At 40.6% G+C, this 25,200-nt stretch overlaps 1 protein-coding gene across 2 annotated transcripts in view; it reads left to right on the top strand.

The window, feature by feature from the left end:
* The window catches only part of Hs3st-a (Heparan sulfate 3-O sulfotransferase-A), a 146,554-nt gene extending 122,095 nt beyond the window's left edge, over window positions 1-24,459 (top strand). For both annotated transcript variants that reach the window (XM_076423173.1, XM_076423182.1), the window contains 3 exons: window positions 7,680-7,773; window positions 16,681-17,182; window positions 18,171-24,459. In XM_076423173.1, coding sequence (XP_076279288.1) covers window positions 7,715-7,773; window positions 16,681-17,182; window positions 18,171-18,785 — 1,176 coding nt within the window. In that variant the 5' untranslated portion in view covers window positions 7,680-7,714 and the 3' untranslated portion in view covers window positions 18,786-24,459. The remainder of the gene's footprint in view (window positions 1-7,679; window positions 7,774-16,680; window positions 17,183-18,170) is intronic.
* Window positions 24,460-25,200: the final 741 nt, after the last annotated feature.

Genomic DNA, 25,200 nt, shown 5'->3' with positions numbered 1-25,200 from the left:
TAACAAATTAGGGGAAGGGGGTTGTTTGCGGTTCAGCAAGCTTAACCTTCGAGGGGGCGGCAAACAAAAGGGTGCAGAGGTGGCTTCACCCACGGAGACAATGCCAACGCGGAGAAGGGGGTGTGGAATAGTTTCGAAACAAACGCGAAGAATTTCGCCGCGTTCTTCCGCAGTGATACGTGCATCGGAAGAGAAAGTTTGACGAGCATTGTTTGCCCCCGTTATCGATCATCGGCTGCCGTTGTTTGCAAACCGGCGCCGACACGACGATCGCTTACCGGCGCCTTCACTGGCCCGGATTTTGCCTTCCGGTTGCCCGTTTTCGGCCCTCGCACATCCATTTTCAAAAAAAAAAAACAAACGAATCCTATCCCCGTGCCTTACAATCGATCAACCCCCCGCGCATCCATCTCCCATCGGAAAATCGACCGTATCCACGTTTAAATTCCAGTTTATCGATAACGAACGGCTCTTTTCTTTCCGGGCCGACCGACGCCGCCGATTTCTCCCCATAAATCAGTCCCACGCTAAATCTTTGCAGTACCAATGCACTGGTCGAGATCGAACAGTGCAGTACAATTCTACAATCTTTGTGGATCGTTCCGGTGTGTCCCTACTCTTTCTACACGGTTTCCCGAAAAACTGCGCAGGGAAAATAATGAACACGTTAACACATAACTGCATGTACAATGGATTCTCAAGAAATTGACCATTTTTAACCTGTTCTAATTTTGAAACGTGCACGTATTATAAACCAGAGTTGGGCATTAATCGATTAAAATTTTAATCATGATTGATTGATTAATGTATACGATTAAAAAAAGAAATCGTCGAAAAATCGGCGATTGATTCAATCGATTGATTTAATCGTCAATCGTTGATTAAAAAAAGGAATCATCGAAAAAAAACATAAAAGCACGTAAACAGAATTTGTATCATGGACCAAATGACAATACACCTAAACTCAGTTTACATTTTTTTCAGTATTCATACAGTTCTGATTACGTATTCCATTTCGAAATTTCAGCAGTTAATCATTAATCAATTATCCGATTGACGATTAATAATCGTTAATCGCAATTAACGATTAATAAGTATTTAATCGTTAACCACAATTTTTTAACGACTAAACGAGGAGATTAATTGTTAATTGCGATTAACGATTGAAGTAGAAATTCAGTCGTCAATCGTTGAGTAAATTTTTGCCAAACTCTGTTATAAACGCGTCAAAAGAAAAATTTTCTACCTGAATTGCAGCAAACTGGACTGAAATAGAAATTTATTCTCTTTCTTAACATGTTTAGTGGGTTGAAGATAATACAGTGAATTCTTAATATTTGCCGTTTAAATTAAAAGTGCCAATAACTAGTGCAGTGCCAGCAGTAGTACAGTTTACCCTAATTATGCTGTACCAAAAGAAAGCAGTTATTGAGGGTGGCTTGTTAGTTCACAATGAAAATTACAGTTGCTATTGAAGGTTCCATTAAAATGTGTTTAGCCATGTTCCATACATTTGTCAAAAATATGCAGTAATCACCGGTCGGTAATGTGCTATCATCAATATTTGGAAAATACAGTCCCACGATTTTCCGAATTTCCCTGCAATTGATTTTGTGCATAATTCTGACCGAAACCTGGCTATAGTAGAACAGAAATTGTTTCGCACGAGCCAATCAGGATATCCGGAACAGGTTCGACTTCCTCGAGGCTCGAAAGGCATCCGTGGCACGACCAATTAATTTCGTTGGCATTCCTCTCGCGACCGGGGTGAACCTAGGTCCGCGCGGAAATTCGCGTGGCGCATTTTGCGACCGATCAAGGCCAAATGGACGAGAGTTTTATAGCTGGCCAGCACCGGTAATTGCATTCGCCGGAAATGGTGCCGCGGCGATATGAAAAGTTGCAAACGGTTCACACCGTCGTTTTCGTAGAAAAGGTAAGCATTCTTGTGACCAGAGGATTTTTCATAATCGAGGAGGCGAGGACGTGGCCTTCGGCTCGTTAAACGTTAAGCGCCGGCGCTCTTTGACGCGGAAGAAGCGTTTTAATTGAGAGATTTCATGAATGGTCGCTAATTACCTATTCCGATTTATGTTATACACAAACAACTTCTCTGATTACTCACAAATATCTTCTGGCACCAGTTTTCGACTTGTTGGGAATTTCCCAATTTCGCTGTCGATTGTTTAACCTGTTTTAATTCGATGAATTAACTTCCTTTAAATTGAAATAAAATTCTATTTTGGTTTTCTTAATATACAGCTATTGGAGAACATATAGGCGTATAATAAATATGAAGTTTCTCCTTCTGTAGGAAATTAAGAATTACAAAAAACGTTTTGATCATCGAAAGCGTTAAATAAATCGTAGGGCGAGGGGTTAATCTAAAAACTGATCTAATATCTAAGAGAAGAAAACAGTAACTTTCTCCGTGAACCACAACAGAACCGGTGCCATTATTTCGCTGGAATCTTTCCCAAAAAATGTCTGAACGAGTTTCCAAAGCAAACAGGCGAGACTTCAAAATCAATAAGGACAGCTGGAAGTCCTTGGCGCCTCGTAACGTGGGATCCGGTAGAATAATAATGGCTGGGGTTTCGGAAAGTCGCGAATCCACGCGATCGAAGCAAGTCGAGCCGAGGTGGAAAGAAATTTCGCAACGCAAATTGCCGGGAGATCCGAAGGGAAGAAGGGACCCGTAATCATCGCCCCGGTGTCGGTCGATCGACGACACGAGAGAGGGAGAAATAGAGAAAAAGGGCAAAAAATCGCGGGGGCGAGGTGGTTGCGTGTTCCGTTTGCATGTCGAGGATGTAAGGCGGCGAAAAGCGGCCGCGCGGGACGAGCTGCACGGCCTTGCGGGTGCAAGCCATTATGCAAGCGGAAGAATGTCGTGTGTTACATCGTAGCCAGAGATCGTGTACACCGGTTTCTCCTCCCGGCGTGCATCATTAACCTCTCCCCGACCACGAGATCTATCGATCTTCGGTGCCGCTCGCCGGTTCCGATACTCTTCAGAAAACTATTAGCTGCTCGCGACAGATATCGCCCGCTTCCATCGCATACTGCTGAAATCGTTTTAACACGAACTGTATTCGTGCCTCGTTGTAAACAATCTAACAGGGTAAATGTACCTACTGCTGCGGCAGTTTTTCACGACGAATAAATTTGTACAATTCAATGAGAATGTAATCTCGTTGGTGCGCCAACAAAATTGTCAATTATTCTCATATTTTTATCATGTCAGAATTTGGAAAATCATTCTTCATAAACGGTGAAAATAAGACCATTCTTTTTCTATCTCGATCACCAAAGGATTGTTGTCCACAAGATTGTACATTGTTTATTTTACATGGTTACATGGTTTATATTACCAGAGAGGTAATATTTAGATTTCACAAAAAAAGAGAAGAAATTTTAAAAATTCGCGTTGGGGTGAGTTTTAGATCGTCAAAAACGCATTGAAAGTATTAAATTGCACAGGCGAAAGTTTTATCATTATTTACTCTCTGAATACCTACTTCGATACAATAAAAATATCACAAGAAATTTCTCTTGCCTTTTTAATAAAAAAAGAAGTGAGCCCTCAGCATTACGTACAGGGTGTATAAAAGGTAATGGTTCTGGATGAATCTGGATCGGTGGACACTTGTAAGAGAAACTTGTCGCAAAATTGTTTACAACAAAGAAAATTGTTGGTAAAGTTGTACTTTACATCAACACCTTCCACTCATCCAGGAGAGAAATAGTTTGAAAGAAGCGACATTTCGCAAACAAATAGTTATTCAGATATAAGCTGTTGAAGTTCTTGCAAAATTTGTTTGTGTGGAGTTATACGTATAAGCAAAAGCCTACTACTACAGTCCACCCGACCGTGTCGATGAGACGGAACATAATCGTGTGCGTGCCTCGACAAACGAAATTTAAAGGGACATTCGTCGCTAGGCCCGTACGACGTCATCGTCCTCCTGCCCATTCGGATCATAAATTTAAAGTTGCAAAATATGAAAGAATACATTATATCCACTGTTATAAAAATATTAATCCTGTACCTCACCGTTCCTCCAGCGGACTAGGCGATATACCTGTAAAGGCAGTTATAGCAAGCAAAAAACGCATGCGAATCTTCAACCCCGACTAATCGACAACACGTGCGACGGATCCATCGAAGCGACGAGCGGAGTACCTATTAATCTCGTTATTGACGACCGAAGACAATACCAAAAGGAATTTCTCTGTGACAGTTTCCCCACTTCTCAACCTAAAGTCCTTCCGACACACCACCGTCCAATTAACAAACGCAATATTTCCCCACCTAAATCCACCCTCAACCATTCACGAAAAACCGAGGTCACCACCGCAGTATTATTTTCACCGTGGTCGGAGTAACTTCTTCCCGTTCGCTGTCACGATTTTGGAAAATGTGTTTTGTGCTTCGCACTTATCAAGACGTATTCGCGTAAATGGCAGTGTCCTGTTGATCCGACGGAACAGAAGATTCTGAAACATTTGTAAGTACTTAGACATTAGTATTTTATAACCCAGGATTAATATTCTTATGTATGAAAATGGATATATTAGGTAATCTTTCATATTTTGCTACTTCAAATTGATGAATTAAACTTCGTTTGGCTTAAGGCACGCACACGATTATGTTCTGTCTCATCGACACGGTCGTATGGACTGTAGTAGTAGACTTTTGTCTATACGTATAATTCCACACAATCAAATTGCAAGAACTTTAGCAGCTTATATCTCAATAACTATTTGTTTGCAACATGTGGCTCCTTTCAAACTTTTTCTCTACTCAATGAGTACAAGGTATTGGTGTAAAAAATATATAAAAAAACTTTTTAAAAACCACGCTTATATTAAACTGCACTAAACAGGAGAAAATAATTTTTTCCCTGGTTCTCCATAAAATACCGAAACCAGTTGAACGATTAATAATACTTTTCCCCAAAATTTTAAGCAATTAGTTCGTTTCTGCTGTTATAAAATTAGTGTCGGAATAGATAGAAAAATTTAATATAAATTTAAATAAAATCATGACATTAGCGACTACACAAATAAAAACGTCGAGCGCCCACGAAGATTACTTCACCTAATAGTTTAGCGCTCCATGCTTTTATTTTTATAAGTCTCTAATCTCATGATCTTATTTAAAATTTTTTCTATCTATTCCGACACTAATTTTATAACAGAAGAAATTTTGCTGAAAATTTTGGGGAAAAATATTATTAATCATTTAACTGTATTCGGTATTTTATGGAGAACCAGGAAAAAAATTATTTTCTCCTTTTTAGTGCATTTTAATATATAAGCGTGGTTTTTAAAAAGTTTTTCATATATTTTATTTTATACTTTTATTGTCGTCGGAAGCAAGTGTGTATACAAAATTTCAACAAGATTGGACTATGTGAAGAGGTTTAAAATTCGATTAGAAGATTTTACGCATACAACATACAACAACACGGCAAGTTAGTATAAGCGTGGTAAGAAACAAACTTTAACAACAATTTTCTTTATTATAAACAATTTTGCGGCAAATGTCCACCGATCCATGGGTGTAGATTCACCCCTACGACGGATGACCATTACTTTTTATACACCCTGTAGATTCATGCATATTGTATTCAGAACACATAATTCTTTCGTAAAATGCTTACACATATTATTTCGCGATAAATTAGAAATAATATTCAAATAAAGTACGCTCGTATAATAATAATCACTATATTGCGGAACTTTTTTTATACAAAATAAAAATCGTTTGCATCAACTGCAACAAACAAGGGCCAAGTAATCATTTCTTTCATTCGTTAATGACGCCCATAAGCTGCAACTAATAAATGGATGTTCTCAAACTTTTTAAATCTGTGCACTGTTTTAAATTGGAACTACCGATTTTTCTCATAAATGCATAAAATCCGCAGATTATTAATCACATACTCGGCCATTTCTGTAGTATCGAGGTTGTAGGGTGACTGTCCACTCTCTTCTGCAAACATAGTGAAGCATTGGTATAAAAACCTGGCAAGATCTAGAGACAGGTCGGCTCAGCACTGCTAAGAAAGCGCCTTTGACTCAGTGGGTGTACCGGACATGATCTTCACCGGTCTTTTCATGGAAAAGGGAGTAGCTGCTCTAGAATCTCGACTACGAAATCTAGGTGTCCATTAATGAAAATGGCGTGTGGTATTGGTGTCGGGAAGCTTCCGGAACACGGAGGCCGGAGCAGGTTCACCCTCTCAGAACCGTCGGAAGTAGGTCTTGGAATCAATGCGGCGCAGGCATTGTTTAAAATAGAACGCGAATCATTTTTCGCGTCGCGTTCCACAATCGACGGCGACGCGACGCGAGAATTAAACACACAGAGCGTCGCTGCACCGTGAACGAAAGCGACGACGCTCGAGGAAGCCAAACTCCGAGAGGAAGACTCCGCAGGAAAGAGAAAGAATTAACAGAGATATTCAGTTAAAGACGGTCCGGTCTGTCCGCGGCACAGCAGGTCGCGATATGAATCGGAAAGTTTCCCGAGCCGCGATAATGGCGGCCGTGGACAACGATGCGCTCTTAACTCTTGCGAGAAGAGGGGTTGAGTGTCAGCCGGTGCGGAATGGGGAAAAAGTTGCGCCGTTTCCGACCAGAGTTTTCATTTCGCAACGCAATAACGTAACCGGTGAATTGTTCTCGGTACCGTCTGATTTTTCACAACGGAATTGTGCTTTGTGCGAGCCCGTATCGACGCTCTTTCGTCGAATCGTTCCTATTTCATTATTTCTCCTCCGCGTCTCGAATTCAGGTTCGCGAGTTTTATATTTTCCGTCAAATTGTCTTTATAGTTACAGTGATTAAAACGTCTTTATCCCCAAAAATGTCGTGGAAGAGAAAAGAAAATTCATATTTCTTGTATGGCTACATTTATTTCAATGCTTAAATGTTGATCAAGTAACATTTACATTTGTTAGACTTTGTTCAAATCTTCAACACGAGTCTGACTCGTTAAAATACGGCAAGGGGATAGTGAATAGACTGCGAATCTTTATGCAACATGGGTTGAATAAAAATAATTTTATCCCTCAATCATTTTGATGAAAAAAACATTAAAATATTCTTAGATTTCTTTAAACTTTAACTGTTTTATATTTCAACCAACCAATTCTTTCATAAGTGCACGAACATTCGCAGTCTATTAAAATTGAAGTTTGTTAATGTTTGTTAATGAAGTGTACACACAGTGAGGAGTAAAATTGCATTATTTGCCGCTCGTGTTATTGTGTATTTTAAATATTCGTCGGAGAGGAAAATGATCTCGTGAATAATAAAAAATCGTTTTCTGGCTTCAGTCTCCAGCGAAGCATTTTGAAGAAAATGAAACTGTGCACGTAAAACAGTGAGGATAAAAAGAAAATGTACCTTCGAAATCAATAAGATAAATATTTTGGAAAAAGTAGGTTACACGCTAGCTTTACCTTCTCTTACATATCGATTTAAAAGATATTTTCCTATGATCCGTATGGAAATAAGGGTGCACGCGGCAATTTGCACAAGTAAACGCGTTCTTAACATTGGAACTACCTACGAGATAAAAATTCACGTGCTTGAATAAGATATATTAAAATATTCAGATATGTAAGAAATGTTTGTCTAACATTTCCTTATTTATCGTTTTCCAGATATCCCAAGGATGTGAACAAACAAACCAGCGCAAATGCCCAACAAGGCACGGCCTCGTCGAGAGTGGTCTCCCCAGTCCCCCATAGATGTATTGTGAGTATCATACTCGCGTTTCGATCGGTGTACATAGAAGTAATCACTGTTTCCTGTTTCAAACATTCTGCAGAGTATCGTTAATGCGATATCGTCGATCGACATTCCTTTCTTCCTTTGTGTCGACGTTGCTGCTTCCTTTCAGCTCAAAGCTTCGATCGTCACAAAAGGGTTATCGATATAGGTTATTATAAATTGTTCCCAAAAATCTTTACGCTCTTAAATATTAACACATTATCTACCGGCGATTATTTCCTAATTTTTGAAAGTCCATGGCTAAGGATTCTTTAATAATATAGCTCCTTCAACAGCAATTACAATTTCAATCGTGAACCTACAATTCACCCGCAATAACCTAATTGAATAGTTTCGCTTAGAATTATTATAGAAAATATGATTCTCAAGCTTCCTTTTGGTACGGCATAATTGTTGAAAATGTTATTAATGGGCTTCCGGTAGGCAAATTAAATTCAACTTCTAAAAATGAAAAATACTATCGAATCAAATGACCGGTTTCACATTTTTTAAATATCGAAATTATGAAGATGCTTCCATCAGAAATCATTCAATAAATTTCTTTATTCAATCACGTATTGTTATAAAAATTGTGAAAATGGTTAGTGTTAAAAAATGACCATAGAAATGATGGAACGTCATCGAGAAGTTAACATTTAGAACATTTAATTTCCCTTTCATCGGTTACATAACTTCGCTAATTTGTGTCGGAATTTTTATTCGGTTCTATTACGCTGTAACTGCCATAAATACACGACGAGCGTGGTCTAATTACATGAAATTTGCGATCTTTGTCGTTGGTTCGCGAGCGAGCCGAGCGCCGGAAAAATTCCCAGGCCCGTTGAAAAATAATCTCGCTCTCTAGGAACGCCGGACAAACACACACCACGCTAGGTTTTCAGTTACACCGTCAATTCCCGATGTAATTCGCGGGGTCAAATTGCCGCAGTTATGATAAGTATAGTTTTTGGGACAGGCCGGCCACGCGCGGCGTTCCGAGCCCCTAATTGCATCCGGTCGCGTCGACCGGTTCGTGACTTCTCGCCATGTCCGTTACGTTAAAATTAAAGACCTTATCTCGCGAACTGGTTCAATTAGAATCCGCGGAAAGCGACGATCTTCTCGTCACGGAGATTGCTCCGGGAACTTTAATTAGCTAATTACCTGGATACTTTGACAAAGTTCCCTTGTTACCCTTTGGTCGGACCGGCTTTTTTCCTTCGGTGTTCCAGTCGTCGAAAGGAGATTGACCGGGTTAAGCAAAGTGTAACGCCAGGAGAAACTGAACTCGGGAACCTGAAATATTAAAACGATTTTGTTAAGACATTTGTTTCGATCCTTTTGTTGCAACGCTATAAAGTCGCTTGTAATTTCGTGAAACACATAACTCGTACAACAATAAACCTGGACGACTTATTTCTGAAATGTTTATCATTGGTACTAGATGTTAGAAAAAGGATGTTACGTGTAACTAGAAAGTACTATAAACATTTAAATGTTGCTGTAATTGGCCTCTTTACGTACTGCATAAAATACGTCGAAATTGTTTGCAATTTCTAAAGACAGCCAAGTTGTCTGTTTTTATTATTCAAAAACCATTTTACAAATCGCCACGCTATGCAAACAATCGTTGTATTCCCACAGTGACAATTTTTTTGTATTTTCATACAGCGAGGATGAAAATATTCATGTATGAACCGTGTGTTCCAGCGAGGTTTCGTTTTTAAATGAAAGTATAACAAGAAACGAAAACAAAATGTGACGACCGAAAAATTTGATTGGTCTTTCTCGTTCGGTCTCTTTTGACTTCAACTTATTTTTGATAATATTTTCCTCGGACTCTTCCCAAACTGCGATTAATCTAATATTCAGCCTTTTTTAAAACAATAATTTTCATTGTTAACACGTCTCCCAGAAATTAGGTAATAGAACGGTATAAAGAATATATCGCTGCTCCGAAAGTATAATGACACAACTACAAAAATTGAAATTTTACAGGACAAGCAAAAGAAAAATAATTCTAATTTGTCTTAATAGAATGTGGGGCCTATAGATTTGGTTTAATTCTTCTATGAGAGTAGTTTATAGACATTGTGGGTTTTTTATTGTTGCAACTGTTAAGTTATTTCAATTTAAAAAATAATAAATACCAGCCTCACAGTAACCATGTAAATACGTCATTGTTCTTCTGAAAATGCGTCATTATACTTCCGGAGCAGCGATATTGCGACAGTGAGAACACATTTGTAGTTTGACTACACAGTTTTTTGTCGTCCTCAATTCCAGTTTCATTGAAAACAGAGCGTTACTTGAAAAACGCTACGAAATAAAAATACTGGAGCACTTTTCGCGTGTGCAAAACCACGCGTCCTCGCTTTCGGGCTGGTACAAATAGATTAGCAGGAATTCGGTGACGGACAATGCCGTCCGTCACTGAACAATCGGTCGTTCGCACGAAAGTTAACCCTCGGAACTGCGATTTGTCGCAATAATACGGTCGTTGGGCTTTCAAAGAGAGGTCCCGACGATGCGAGATAAATATTTGGCGTTCCGCCGAAAACCGACCGACCCTCTCTCTCTCTCTCTCTCTCTTTCTCTTGATCTCTCTTTCCCACGACGCCGGTCGCCAGAATCAACCGATCGAAACCAAAGAGTAGAACGTTCCTGCGGTTTTTCGACGGCCGCTTGTTTCCCCCGAATTGCCTTCCAGCTGGCCAATAACATCCTTTCTACCTTCCAGCAACGATTGCTAAGTCCGGATTTTTCGGGATGTCGAATTAGGATAGTGCTCCCTCCCATTTGGATTTCTGGGAATTGATAACGACGGGCTGTGGCTGAATTTATTATGACGCTGCTGGTCGTATGCAGCTAAACTGTGTATATTCTTTTTGTCTATTGTAAAGATTTCTTGTCAGAGGAATTTATAGAAACTAAGAATGGAATAAAATTCAATTTTAGTCATTCTTTTAATCTCTTAACATTTAATTTTTAAACTCTTTACATTTAATCTCTTACTCACCGCCTCTTTTTGTATGCACGTACAATTACGAAAAACATTTCGCAGCCAACAAGTGCATAAATTGAAAATTTAGAATTTTTAGAACATTTATTGTTATGAGTTGTCTTATTTTCATGCCTGTTTATCTTTGTTTTCACGCATTTAACGTTGACGCGCACTAATGGCCGCCAGAGCGCCACTAACGGCACCGCCATATTTAACGCGTCTGCCACGACAGTCCCTGCGCGAAATACCGAATTGTTTTATTTGGATCATGTCGTTAGTAGTTGTACGGTATCAGACCTGCAACAAGATCAAGTTTCTTTTCTCTGGAAATTGTTGAGCTTCTCCGTTTAGAAACCTGGGTTCCGATAACCTCTTCTTCTTCAGCTTCCTCGTCTCGGGCATTAACATTCGCGAGCGCCGCGTTAATGCAGACTTTGCACACCGGGATTATTCTTTATACATTTCCAAGTATTACTCGGCTCGAGAACCGTATTGCTTAAAACTTCCTCTGGTATACTATATTGCTGGGAACTTTCTTGAATAAGTAGTTTGAAAAATTCGAAGAACACGGCGTCGCGCCGCGCCGCGCCGGTTACATTGGATTCCATTAGTGGGATAATTCTGACACAATTATTTTCGTTATACGAAAGTTTCCGAGCGTACAGTAAAAGTTTCTTATTAAATTCTCTAGTGTTACGAAACTTCACCATGATTATTTAACCAACATTATCTGCGTGATTCCCTGATTACCGTCCTCGCTTCTCCATTTTTTTAACGAAACTGTCTCCACAGAACTTTTCGGATAGCTTCCATGTTGTTTGTTATTTCGAGTGCATCCAATATCAGAGCTTCACGAAAGAAGCGATTCCACGCGCAGCATCCTGATACATTACCGGAGGAATTATCAAAGTCGATTGTTTTTCACACGATTATCCTCGGCCGATACGGTGCACACTAACCGGCGCGGCGCAGTGTACATCGCGGTTTGTTCTTGGTTGCCCGAGGCAGAAACAACGTGCAACCCGGCTGATTTATCGATTTAAGCGGAACCAATGTTTCCCGAGTTGCAACATCGCGCGACCCTATCCCTGGGAAAATGTGCTCGGATAAGTTTCGCGATCACGTATGTGAGAGAGCTCAGTTTGTCATAGGTGTCCGAGCGATTCCCTTAGCGATGTCGAACCGTCTGTTGCAAACTTTTCTAAATAATCCGACGATTTTGCACGCGTTGTCAAACACTAATGCAAGGAAACATGACCGTAGAAGACCGCTGCTACCTACGTTCTACAAAATTTAATTTCTAGTTACAATTATATGTGGCAATGTTTTTGTATTACACAGATTTTATTGCATTTATAAATTGGATTCGTAAAAATTGTATTTACGATAAAAATTTAATCGCAGAATTAACCCCTCGCCATCTTTTAACTACTCGGACTCGTCGTGAAGATTTTAACGAAGTCCAACAAATATGAATGCTATGCGTTTCTTTTTCGATGAAGTAAAATTTTATTAGTTTGTAATAATTGATAAAATAAAACCTGAATTTTTACCTGAATTGCAACAAGCTGGGGTTCTTTTTCCTTGTACGACATTTTTGGGGATAAAGACGTTTTAATCAAGGGGTTAATCTAAGATTAAAAATATCCAACGAATATCTCCGACAACTCCTTTGATACGGTTCGTTTACACGGTTTGATTAAAAACTGTGATTTGCGCCACTTCGAGGCTAAGGAGGCGCCGCGAGGCGTGAGATTAGTCCTCGTTGCTAATTGCATAGGGAAATGATTAATTAATATCACTTACCAGACACTCGCGTATATCGGATAGCTGATGTCAGCATACCGGCGTGATTACTCTTATCTGTACATTTTCCTCTTCCCGTAAGATCCGACGCGCCGGTTCCGCGAGAGTGAATGCGGGCTTCCCAGTTGATTTATTGTTACTGGCAGTATCGATAAAACTCGTCTGTGCTCGAGATGCGGTTTGCGCAAACGGCCGCCACTGTTAATTCCCCCGGTCCGTTAATCATTGCGCAGATTTCTATCCAGACGAAACCGATCCATCGCGCCGGTTAATTACGTTAGACATTCTACCCTGAGTTTAGTTCACGTGCGAGCACCTTTTACCGTTCATGTTCTAGAAAAATAGTGGAGAAAATTGGCGATTGTTTAATCTGCTTGCATCGTGTTTCTTTACGGGGTAAGATCATTATTTAATTATGGAACATGTGTGCATCAACGAGTATCAATGGTATTTTTATTTCATCTTAATCACTGGAAATCTTCCGAGTAGAGAAAAATATTTTTCCTTTTGTAAAATGATCTTTGAAAATGGGAGTTCGCGTAAAGATTCGCAGTCTTTCAGATTTGTTTTAATGATAGTGCTAAATGAAAGTTTGAGAAGGCATAAGTTTCTACTAAATTGAAAATTTCATACAAACAGCAAATTATTTTTATGGATGAAGATTTCCATATCTTTATGAATGAAAATGTTGCACCAAGGAAGGCATGTATATCTATATTTTTCTGAAGAATATGCATGCAATTTCCACGAAGGAAAAATTGGATACGCTCGAAAAATTTGTATTCTTCCCGACGCATAGTTATCAGAGACAGTATGGAAATATTTGTATGGAGATACGAGCGGAGATAACGGCTCGCGTGTTATTTATTATCCGAGCATAAATGAGTTCACACCTAAACACTCCCGTTAAAACATTGCTCGATTTTTAATCTTGAATTTCGCGCTGTTTCGCCTATTTATTAAAAGTTTTCGGAAAGTTTATAGAACTTTTGTATGTGACCGGGAGTAATCCTTTGATCTTGGCGGTTCCGTCGAGATAAATCCTAATTACGATGACGCTCATAAGGGGATTTAATGTGTCTTCAGTTTCACAATGTTCCCTTAACTTCTGCTGAAGGTTGTAATTAAATACTGTCCGTGAAATAAACATGAACTACTAAGTTCCGCATTATATTCGAAGTTCAAACTACCTTACTCAAAATACGTATATGTATTCACGTCGATCTGTCATGTGAAACATTTATGGACGAATAATACTTTTATTTTATTTCTATTCGAAGCAGTTTTTCTTCCTCCAGTGTTCAGATTTTCATAAAACGATGTATAAACATTAATGTTGGATGGAATTCCTGTTAGAATCACTGTCTCCTGGATCAAATAACGTATTCTGCTAAAAAACGTTTCAGTTGTTAAGTTCGTTCATTTTAAATTTATAAATTTAGCGTCACCGCGTATTAATGGCTACCACAGTACCGCTAACACCACAGTCGCCATATTTAACGCCGGCGACCGCCATAGTAGTCACAGTGCGAAACACTGAATTATTTTATACAGACTGAATAACGTACGAACATAACTATCGCATTCAATTCATTTCCGATCAATTGTACCTTGGATTAAATAATGTCACCTACGATACTGTCGCCAAAAGATTTTCAACTATCAACTCTGCTTACTTTACATTTATAAATTTAACTTCGCCGCGTATTAATGACTGCCGGAGCGCCATTGAGACCACAGTCGCCATATTTAACGCCGGCAATCAGCATACGAACTTCCAAATTATTTTATATAAACCGAATAATGTACAAAAATAAATACTGCACTTTTATTTTCTCGATCGAATCATTTTCAAAGAACTCTCCAACGAAACTAAGCTTTGTAAATGGACCCCATACATTTTTAGAGCAGAAATAAAAAATTTTCTGCAAAAGTATTGTAGGAGCGAGATTTTGAATGTTTTCTGCATGCGTGTAATAATATTTGTATGTGTGTATTATATGTGTGTGTGCGTGAGTCAATTGATGCGATATCGATTGACTACGTAACCAACGATGTAAATAGTTAGACAAACAAAACATCACGTCGAGAAAACATTCAGAAAGACGCGTTCAACGACGGTTATTTACGGTTACGCAATTAATTATAAAAGAGTTTACGTTTATATTGTTATTCTCAGTTGTGTGTTCCATAAATATTTAGAGTTTTAACATCCTTTACTCTTACAGTATTTGTATCACAGATAGCATTGCCAAATTATTGAAAATTTCAACTTCTCATTTCCGTTTCGTCAGCCTGGGGTAGATTTGGATCCCTTATACAGAGAGAAGGTTAAAAGGGATATTTTCGCCTGCTAAGTCCGCGACGGTCGTCCGTCAACAAATAAATCGTATCACATATATTTCCGGGAGCATTTCCGCGTGAACCGTAATTTCATTATCATCCACTGTTTCACTGAAACGACGTCCTTTGTCTGGCCATCGGCGCAGCTCGGCTTCTAAATCCTCAACAAACGTGGCTCGATCGAACCAAGAACGTAATGAGCTCCGGCAGTTACGCAACTCGAGAACAATGCTCCGTCGGTGAACAGTCCCGTTTCCTCGACTCCACTTATTCTATCACATTTCAATTACAATCTGGTAGACGCTTAACCTACAGGAAACTCTCGGGACCGGCGGCGTTGCATTTTCCCGAGGTGAACTTACGGGGAAACATGATTCTGATCAAACTTATGCGTCAACTATTTCTTGGACAAATATTAGACACGTATTTGTTATTAGATCATCGATACTCTCCCTCTTTCGGTTCGAAAAGCGTCTCAGGATCCCGAGGACCGTCGAGCTAGTTTAAATTCGGCGACACGCGTACCGGCAACACGCAATATCGACATTAGTTGCACGCGCCGCCTATAATTTATGCGCTCCACGCCACAAGAATTATTAAGACCGTCGTACTTACTGATCATTACATGAATACTGATAAGAACGGGTTACACGGTCGTTGGCATGTGATCAGCCGGCGAGCAGGCCGCGTGCTACGACTTCATCGAATTTCATTCGCATTCATCTTCTCCGTACACGTATAATTGCCACGAAAATTTATTAGCACACAAACACGATCGGCGAAACCATCGATACCGATTTAATACGATAATTTACGGACGACTTCGAAGGGAATTCCTTTATTTCTCTCCTGGAGAGAAAAAATTTTAACCAAAACTTGCATGTCCCAATATCATAAATAAAAAGATGGTTCTTCTTTAAACGATGCTTTCTGTAAATCGGAAATGAAACGAAACTTATGAATAGACTTCGGATGTTTTTGCAGTCTTCAATTTTCGTAGACGAATTGTAAGAAAGTGAAATGAAATAGAATCTTATTTCCAGTGGTAGTAGGAGAAGGTTGCTCAAGTCGTACCCCTTAAGAAAAAAACCGTATAAAATGTGTGGCAATATTTTTGTATTAGACTGATTTTATGCATTTATAAATTGGATTCATAAAGATTGTTTTTACGACAAAAATTCCATCGCAGAATTAACCCCTAGCCATATTTTAACTACTCAGACTTGTCATGAAGATTTTAACGAAGTCTAATCAATATTACGTGTTCCTTTCTCGATGAAGTAAAATTTGATTCGTTTGTAATAATTGATCCTTATGCGAAATAAAAACTTTTTACCTGAATTGCAACAAGCTGGGGTGTCCGACTTGAACAACCTTACCCTAACCTCTGCAGATCTAAAATAAACCAAAATTGTACTAAATTTTGTCGAATATTATGTTCTACTTTTTCTTGAAAATATTTTCAGAAGCCATAAATGCATGAAGATCCGCAGTCTAGTAAGCAATATTTAAGCATTAAAATAAATGTAGCCATGCAAAAAATATAAATTTTCTTTTCCCTTCTACGATGTTTTTGGGGATAAGGATGTTTTAATCAAGAGGTTAATCTAAGATAAAAATATCCGATGACGGCATAAAAACGGTAAATTCCTTCTTCATATGGTTCGTTTACACGATTTGATTAAAAAAACCGTACATGCTGTAAATTTCTAACAGAGGTGTGATGTATTTTTGCGCAGGTGGATGTCCCGCTCCGCCATGAGGCCGGCCGAGGGCGACGCTTCGGACTGCATCCTGGTGGTCGGTATATCCAGACCGAAGATGGCCGCCGCGTTCCTCACGGTCGTCCTCCTCTCCTTATTTCTGACCTTCCACATACTCTACGACAGTGCGGTCTACAGCTTGCACGCAGCTTCAGCCATCGAGGGTCGTACCGTCGAGCTGGTGTCGCAGGTGCGAGCGACACCGCCCCTACTCTTCTCCAGCAAAGTGCACTTCCCTCGTACCAGCCGGCACCTGCCCCAGGCGATCATCATCGGTGTGAGAAAATGCGGCACCAGGGCCCTCCTCGAGATGCTCTTCCTTCATCCGCAGATCCAAAAGGCGGCCGGCGAGGTCCACTTCTTCGACCGGGACGACAACTATGGCAAGGGACTCGAATGGTATCGTCGAAAGATGCCGTACTCATTCCGGGGACAGATCACCATCGAGAAGAGTCCCAGCTACTTCGTCACGCCAGAGGTGAGAGCGATCAAACACACTTGATGTGTTTCCGCTTCAGCTACTTCAGCTGAATGACTTTTCGCTTCAGCTACTTCAGCTGCATGTCTTTTCACTTCAGCTATTTCAGCTGGATGTCTTTTCGCTTCAGCTACATCAGCTGGATGTCTTTCCACTTAAGCTACTTCAGCTGGATGTCTTTCCACTTAAGCTACTTCAGCTGGATGTCTTCACTTCAGCTACTTCAGCTGAATGTATTTTTAGTTCAGCTGAATGTCTTTTCACTTCAGTTGGATGTCTTTCCACTTTAGCTACTTCAGCTGGATGTCTTTCCATTTCACCTACATCAGCTGGATGTCTTTCCACATCAGCTGGATGTCTTTCCACTTCAGTTGGATGTCTTTCCACTGTAGCTACATCAGCTGGATGTCTTTCCACTGTAGCTACATCAGCTGGATGTCTTTCCACTGTAGCTACATCAGCTGGATGTCTTTTCACTTCAGTTGGGTGTCTTTCCACTTTAGCTACATCAGCTGGATGTCTTTCCACTTCAGCTACTTCAGCTGAATGTCTTTTCACTTCAGTTGGATGTCTTTTCACTTTAGCTACATCAGCTGGATGTCTTTCCATTTCACCTACATCAGCTGGATGTATTTCCATTTCACCTACATCAGCTGGATGTCTTTTCACTTCAGTTGGATGTCTTTCCACTGTAGCTACATCAGCTGGATGTCTTTTCACTTCAGTTGGGTGTCTTTCCACTTTAGCTACATCAGCTGGATGTCTTTCCACTTCAGCTACTTCAGCTGGATGTCTTTCCACTTCAGCTACTTCAGCTGGATGTCTTTTCGCTTCAGCTACTTCAGCTGGATATCTTTTCACTTCAGCTACTTCAGCCAGATGCCTTGTCACTTCAGTGTTCTCACTTCATTTATCTGTGATTAAGACACCCCGTCGCAAACACGAATCTCTCCTCTTTCCCTTCTAACGAAACAACTGTCTGTTGCAGGTGCCGGAGCGGATTCGCGCGATGAACGCCAGCGTGAAGCTGCTGTTGATAGTCCGAGAGCCGGTAACCAGAGCGATCTCGGATTACACGCAGCTGCGAACGCACGCCGCAACTGCGTCCACGATAACGAACGGCACACCTCGCACCGTGTTGCAGCAACAACTACAGCAACAGCAACAACAGCAGCTAGCGACACGCAGTTTCGAGGAGCTGGTGATACGTCCGGATGGCAGCATCAACGAGTCGTACAGGCCGGTGGCGATCTCGCTGTATCACACGTATATGCACCGATGGTTGGAGGTGTTCTCCAGGGAGCAAATCCTGATCGTGAACGGGGACCAGCTGATCGAGGACCCGGTGCCCCAGCTACGAAGGATCGAGAGCTTCCTGGGCCTGGAACCGCGAATCGGCAGGCACAACTTCTACTTCAACCACACGAAGGGCTTCTACTGCCTGCGGAACGAGACCTCGGAGAAATGCTTGAAGGAGAGCAAAGGGAGACGGCATCCAAGGGTCAGCCCGGTGGTCGTCACAAAGCTGAGGAGGTTCTTCAACGAACACAACCAACGATTCTACGAGCTCGTGGGCGAGGATCTCGGCTGGCCCGAAGAATAACCGTCGTAGAGGGACTGGCTCGTCTAGCCTGGAACAAGAGGAGCACTTTTCGCCGATCATGAAGATCATCGTTTTGACTGAACACTTTGTTCCCGAAAACTATGGATTTCAAATATGAAATTCAAGGAACCCCTTCGACGAAGCGTACCACAGACTCCCAGCGCCTGGACATCTTATAGCAGACGCATCGGAGAATCGGTAAATCGGATGATCGATCAGGCGTCGACTCGGCTGGCCCGAGGCGCGTCGCAGTTGAGGACGTCAACAAGGTTACTCGACACGATTCCCGGAAGATTGCAGTCGCTGTAGACAACCTGGAAGATCATGATCCCAGGCGATTGCTCGACAAGTGTCTCACGCTGAACATCGTCCAAGCTGGGAGTGAAGGTTGTTTCGAAAAGAACGAGGATCTTGATGCTCTTGAGCATCGAGTGAGATGGATACATCTTGAAGACGTCGCTGGAAAAAGATTCGAACAGCTTCGTTGAAGAAGAAGTTTCCTTGAAGAAGTGCTGCCAACTATGCCACCTGGCAGTGCATAGTTGGTAACATGCTAACGGGTTTGAATGAAGATTCTTGGGGAACAGAGTGCTCCGACAAACCTCGTCGTGGAGAGAATCAAGGCTGATCAGGATGAGTACCTTTTATATTTGACTGGTTAGCTGTAAAATCGACGTGGGATTTGTAGACCGATGATCGTGGGCGATCTTACTGGTAGATCGTATCAATGTGCTCGAATCAGTTGAGGAAAATTGTGATCGAGATGAATTCAGGGTCTTTGTTATACGGAATAGTTATTTTTAGGGAATCTCAAATTAACGAATGTATTGAATACAGTTGAAAAAGGCTGCGATTGACGGAGGAGAAAAGAGTTGTCTTCGATATTTTCGGAGGCACGACGAACAATTTTATAACAGATTTGAATATCGCCCGATAGTTCAGATATTTCCGGTGGAGCATACGCTCGATATTAATAAATTGCACGGTAAACTGATATTTCGCGTGGAACTGCGATCGAATGTCAAACTTCATCGGTATAATAAGTTCAATTATTTCGGCCAGCGAAGATAATATGCGGATGCATAATTGAACAAATTGAACGATTTCCAGAAATTATTATTCCTAATCCTCGGCACGGTTACGTTATATTCTCCAGAAAATTCTTCACTCACTTCCTCTCTTGAGGACGAGGTTTTGAGAAAATCGTGCTTCCCGCGTGAAAAGGCTTCCCAGACACGATTAGAAAAAAAAAGCGAACTCTGATCGATCGAATTCTGGCGTCGGCAAGAACAACGGAGATGCTCGATTCCTTAAAAGTGCAACAATTCCGTGGGATTCTCCGGTGCGAAGGGTGTTCGAGCACGCGAACTCGAGTGGGCCGCCTGGAGAGCTCGTGGCAACGAGTCAAGCCATTAAATCGAGTGCATGCAATTTAATGGATATATGCCCCGGCCAGGATTCTCTTCATTATTATCGGGGATCCTGAGCCCCTCTCGCGTCCGCGTCCCGTTCGTCCTCGCGTGCTAATTGCTCGGAATTGCTTTTTCGATGCATCCCCCGTGGACGCTCAGGCTCGATCGATCAGCCTCGGAAAAAGATTTTGTCCTTGAACGATAATAATTGCCCAGAAATTAACAGTCCGCCTTAATCAACAGCCTGCTGCATGTGTTGCAACTGTATACGTGTTTCCATTTCCGCAAATCCGCGCGATTTTTCGTTCTCGACGACGTTTGATTTTTCATTCAGCTGGAACGTTCAAATAGACATTGGTAACACTGTTCCGTGCCACGTGTACCACCGATGATACACGCTGACGTATTTATTTAATGCGATGAAAACATATATTTTGTAACAAACTTGTTAAGACTGTAGAATTTCTTTAATTTAAAACAGCAAAAACATTAAGACAATTCAAGAACATCCATACGTTATTTTCAATTTGTTAAAACTGTTAAATCTTGTATCAGGTCATTAAGTATGAAACTGGACAAATGAAACACAAATTTCAAACACAATTGTCAAATTTCATACTTAACGACCTGATAATTTAACGAAGAAAATTTTTATTTTGCATAAAGATCCGCAGTCTAGTGATAATATATCAATCTTTAATCAAAACATCAAATGGTCTGAACGATAAGTCAAGCAAAAACGGCTTGGCACGGAACGTGTTAGACGGTTCATCCATCTATGTGAAAATTTTGCAAAAACACGCGAAAATAATGGTGAAAATTTTAATAGAACTTGAACAGATCGATCGTATTTCGTTTGCAAAATATTCATCCGTGCCTCCGAGAGTAATTTTCAGCGAACAAGAAAGGGCAACAGTTCCTTTACTGTTGGATCATCTTGATGGGAAGCCATGAAACTCGATCTCCTCCGTCCCAATTGCATATTTTCTATTCAGACCAAGTAATCACCTTCCGCAGTCAAGTAATTAGCTTAAACCGCACAACGCTCGCAGGAATGATGAGAGACACGCCTTTTCTCTTTGTCTGTCTCTCTCTCTCTCCCGTTCTCTCGAAGGACTATCGATATCCTCGGAGGAGCAGAAAGTTAGTGGACCGTGGCAGAGAATCGATCGTCCGTCAGGCTGGAATCGTATTAGGAATACAGTGGTACCTGGTCTGCTGGGTTCCGTCGAGTAACGGCAGCCAATTACTCAGCAGCCCAAGGACAAACAGAGGTGGGGATGACAATACAGTCGACGTAACAGCAATTGTGTAGTCTTACCTCCGCCATTTAGAGATCGGTCTTAATATTTACCGTAAATCGCCGTTGGGGATTAAATTTGCTGAAGCTACGACGGATCCTAGCTGCCAAACAAAGGCTGACAAACGTTCGCATCAACTGGCAATCCTCGATCGGTTTGTTACAAACAACACGATGAAAAAGCGATCGTGGGTGCTGCTTGCCAGGCAAAGTGCATTACACAAGCTATAGATGAAGTTCTAGCAGTGACTATAGCTTGCTTTGCGAAAAAAAAAGAGATCAGAAATACTTCAGCACTCATGATGGTTGGACTGCGGATCTTTATGGAAGATAAAAATGGTCCGCATCGATTGCAAGAAACAGAAACTAAATTGAATGTTACTTCAATACGAGAAATCGTATATCGACATTGTCAATTTTTTTAATTTTACAACAATTTTGAATATAATCTACTCAACTTTGCTATAAACGCATAAAAAGATCCGCAGTCTGACGATGATTGTCCGACAATATCCAACTAAAATTCGTCAAAGTAAAATTTTGAAACGCTCCTGAAAATCACTGATTCGCGATAAGTCTCCAATTGTTACATTTCCCACTCGAAATTCGTCGGAGTGAGAATTCATCCTTTTTTCAAGGATGAAACCACTCGGAAACATTTGTCTGGACAGTGGTAAAAATCGTCGGGATAGAGAAATATCGTTTCTCAAACAGGAATCCGAGTCGAAGGCTGCGGGTAGATGCGACGGGATGATCTGTCAGTGTAGTGTACGGTTTTGGGGATCGAACTTTGGGGTGGAATTCGGATGGACGATCTTCTGTATCAGTCACGGCCACGTGCATCCGATCGAAGGACGTGTTATCGGAGGTGAATCGTGGGAGAGAAGACTCTGAGCTCGTTATCCGGATAGGAGAAGAGAGAGAGAGAGAGGGAGGAGAGGAGAGAGAACGAATTCGAGCACATTGTACGACCGGGTATTTAGGTCGATCGATCTCCCGTAAGAGAGCAGAATGATCCATCGCGATACTGCTGCCCACTCCTCCACGTGGTTGCGCGCAAGACCGCATGTCTTGTTCCATGGTACAGACCTGCATACACACAGGCAAGGCTGACTTGCATCGACATCTACACTGAGCACAGGTCATACACAAGCATGTACAGCTCGTTGCAAAATGCAATCGTCCAGGTCTGCTTGCACTTTGTGCGAATACACGCGCAGAAACCGACAAAAGGAATTGGCGGACATCTGTGTGGACGAGCGACACCTGTTCGAAAAGTACAGGCAATTATATGAAAGTACATTTGTTTTAGGTGCACAAGAATCTATAAAAATATGAACAAAGCAGCAAGAAATTAGTTAAAATTGGTACAATCAGTGTAACATGATCGAATTGATATAATGAGGCAAATCTTTCATAGCATGGTTGCTTAACTACATGAAACTACATTTGTTAGGTGCTCACGAATCTATAAAAACATAAACAAAGCAGCAAGAAATCGGTTAAAATCAGTACGATCAGTATAACATGATCGAATTAATATAATGAGGCAAATCTTTCATAACACGGTTGATTAGTTAATCAATGAAAGTTAATCATGAAAGCGCAATTGTTAGATGCACAAGAATCTCTGAAAAAATTAACAAAGCAGCAAGAAATCATTCAAAATCGGTACACTCAGTATAACATGATCGAATTAATATAATGAGGCAAATCTTTCATAGCATGATTGCTTAACTACGTGAAAGTACATTTGTTTTAGGTGCACAAGAATCTATAAAAACCTGAACAAAGCAGCAAGAAATCGGTTAAAATCAGTACGATCAGTATAACATGATCGAATTAATATAATGAGGCAAATCTTTCATAACACGGTTGATTAGTTAATCAATGAAAGTTAATCATGAAAGCGCAATTGTTAGATGCACAAGAATCTCTGAAAAAATTAACAAAGCAGCAAGAAATCATTCAAAATCGGTACACTCAGTATAACATGATCGAATTAATATAATGAGGCAAATCTTTCATAGCATGGTTGCTTAACTACGTGAAAGTACATTTGTTTTAGGTGCACAAGAATCTATAAAAACCTGAACAAAGCAGCAAGAAATCAGTTAAAATTGGTACAATCAGTGTAACATGATCGAATTGATATAATGAGGCAAATCTTTCATAGCATGGTTGCTTAACTACGTGAAAGTACATTTGTTAGGTGCACAAGAATCTCTGAAAAACATAAACAAAGCAGCAAGAAATCAGTTCAAATCTGGAATAATAAATAAAGCAGCAAAATAATCATTATCCACTCATGTTCGTTGTTGCTCGTCTGGTTTCTACGAAGAGTATCTTACAAGTGTGTGCTGGTAAACCTCGATGGTTGAACATGATTGGAACGACCTGTACATACACGCACACAGACACACAGTCGACACGAAGTGACAGTAACGCCGGCCAAAATAAAATAGAGACGAGCACGTCCGAGGAAACGATCGTTCCCGGGAGCTCTCGTGGATCCTCCCGAGATCGAGCGGATCGCACGGACGGCCGTCCCATGGATCACATTGGTCCGTGAGTTTACATATCATATAGGTTAACTAGTTCGTATTATAAAAGATTTAATATTTTTATAATCCACATTGGAAGTTGTTATATCGAGTCGTTAAGCTTACCGCGTGTGAAACGAGAATGCCACCTGGTGGGGATCGAGAATTGATACGGGGATCACGCGGACTCCGTGGATCTTCGGTTTCGTCGCTCCTGTCGATCAATTATATAGTGTTCTATTCGATAATTAATAACGTGATTTATGAATGGGGTCGAGTGTATTTTAAATTGGCTCGAATCTGACCGGACGGTTTCGAACGAGTCTCGAGTACTCCACAGAAGGGAGCAGTATTTTTCCGTAAATACTTCATGCTTGATCTGTAAATATAACTCGAATCGTTTGTAAATAATTGGTGGACATCTTCGACACGGAACTTTGAAGAAGGATGGTTCGTGTAGCGCCAGAAATATTCTAAATACTGCGGATGAGGTCACAGAATATTTTATTGGTTGCAACACTGAACAGAGCAACGAGAGAAATGAATAATTCATTTACTAAAAAATGCTTAAATCATTATGGTAGTATTACCATTATATAAAATCGAGAACTTTATCGTTTACGAATTGCGTCATTTCTACAGACATCGTTACGACTGATTCTTCAAACTAAGTTCGTTGATTATACGTCGTTTTCCTAAGGTCACTCAAGGTCGTTCCGCCAGGCGAAAGAATTGTTTGAATAATTTCCAATAATTTCCAAATAATTTACCTTGTCCAACGATTTTATCCATGCTTTTCATTATTGTTGTTTTCTTGTAGAAAAATCTCGGCCCTTTACGTTACTTATCTAGCTCGTTCTGCAGAACTTCAACGGAATTAAGATCCGGCAAGTGAGATTTAGGATAACGTTGAATTACAACCATTGTATCCCGGGCCGAGACAAGAATCGCTATTACTATTCCAGATTTATTTCAGACGTGTAACGAGCTTCCGCAATCTTCTAAAAAATCGATACAACAAAAGTTCTGACTCATTATGCGCTCGTTGAAAACACGACCTTGAATAACCTTCGATAGAGAAAACCGAGAAAAATCACTAACGAAAAATATAACATTTATTTTTTGTTATGCAACGTTCAACGTCGATACAAGTTCAACGA

The sequence above is a fragment of the Lasioglossum baleicum genome, chromosome 1 (genome assembly GCF_051020765.1).
Source record: "Lasioglossum baleicum chromosome 1, iyLasBale1, whole genome shotgun sequence".
In the NCBI taxonomy this organism is placed as follows: Eukaryota; Metazoa; Arthropoda; class Insecta; order Hymenoptera; family Halictidae; genus Lasioglossum; species Lasioglossum baleicum.
This window is presented reverse-complemented; position numbering and strand designations above follow the sequence as displayed.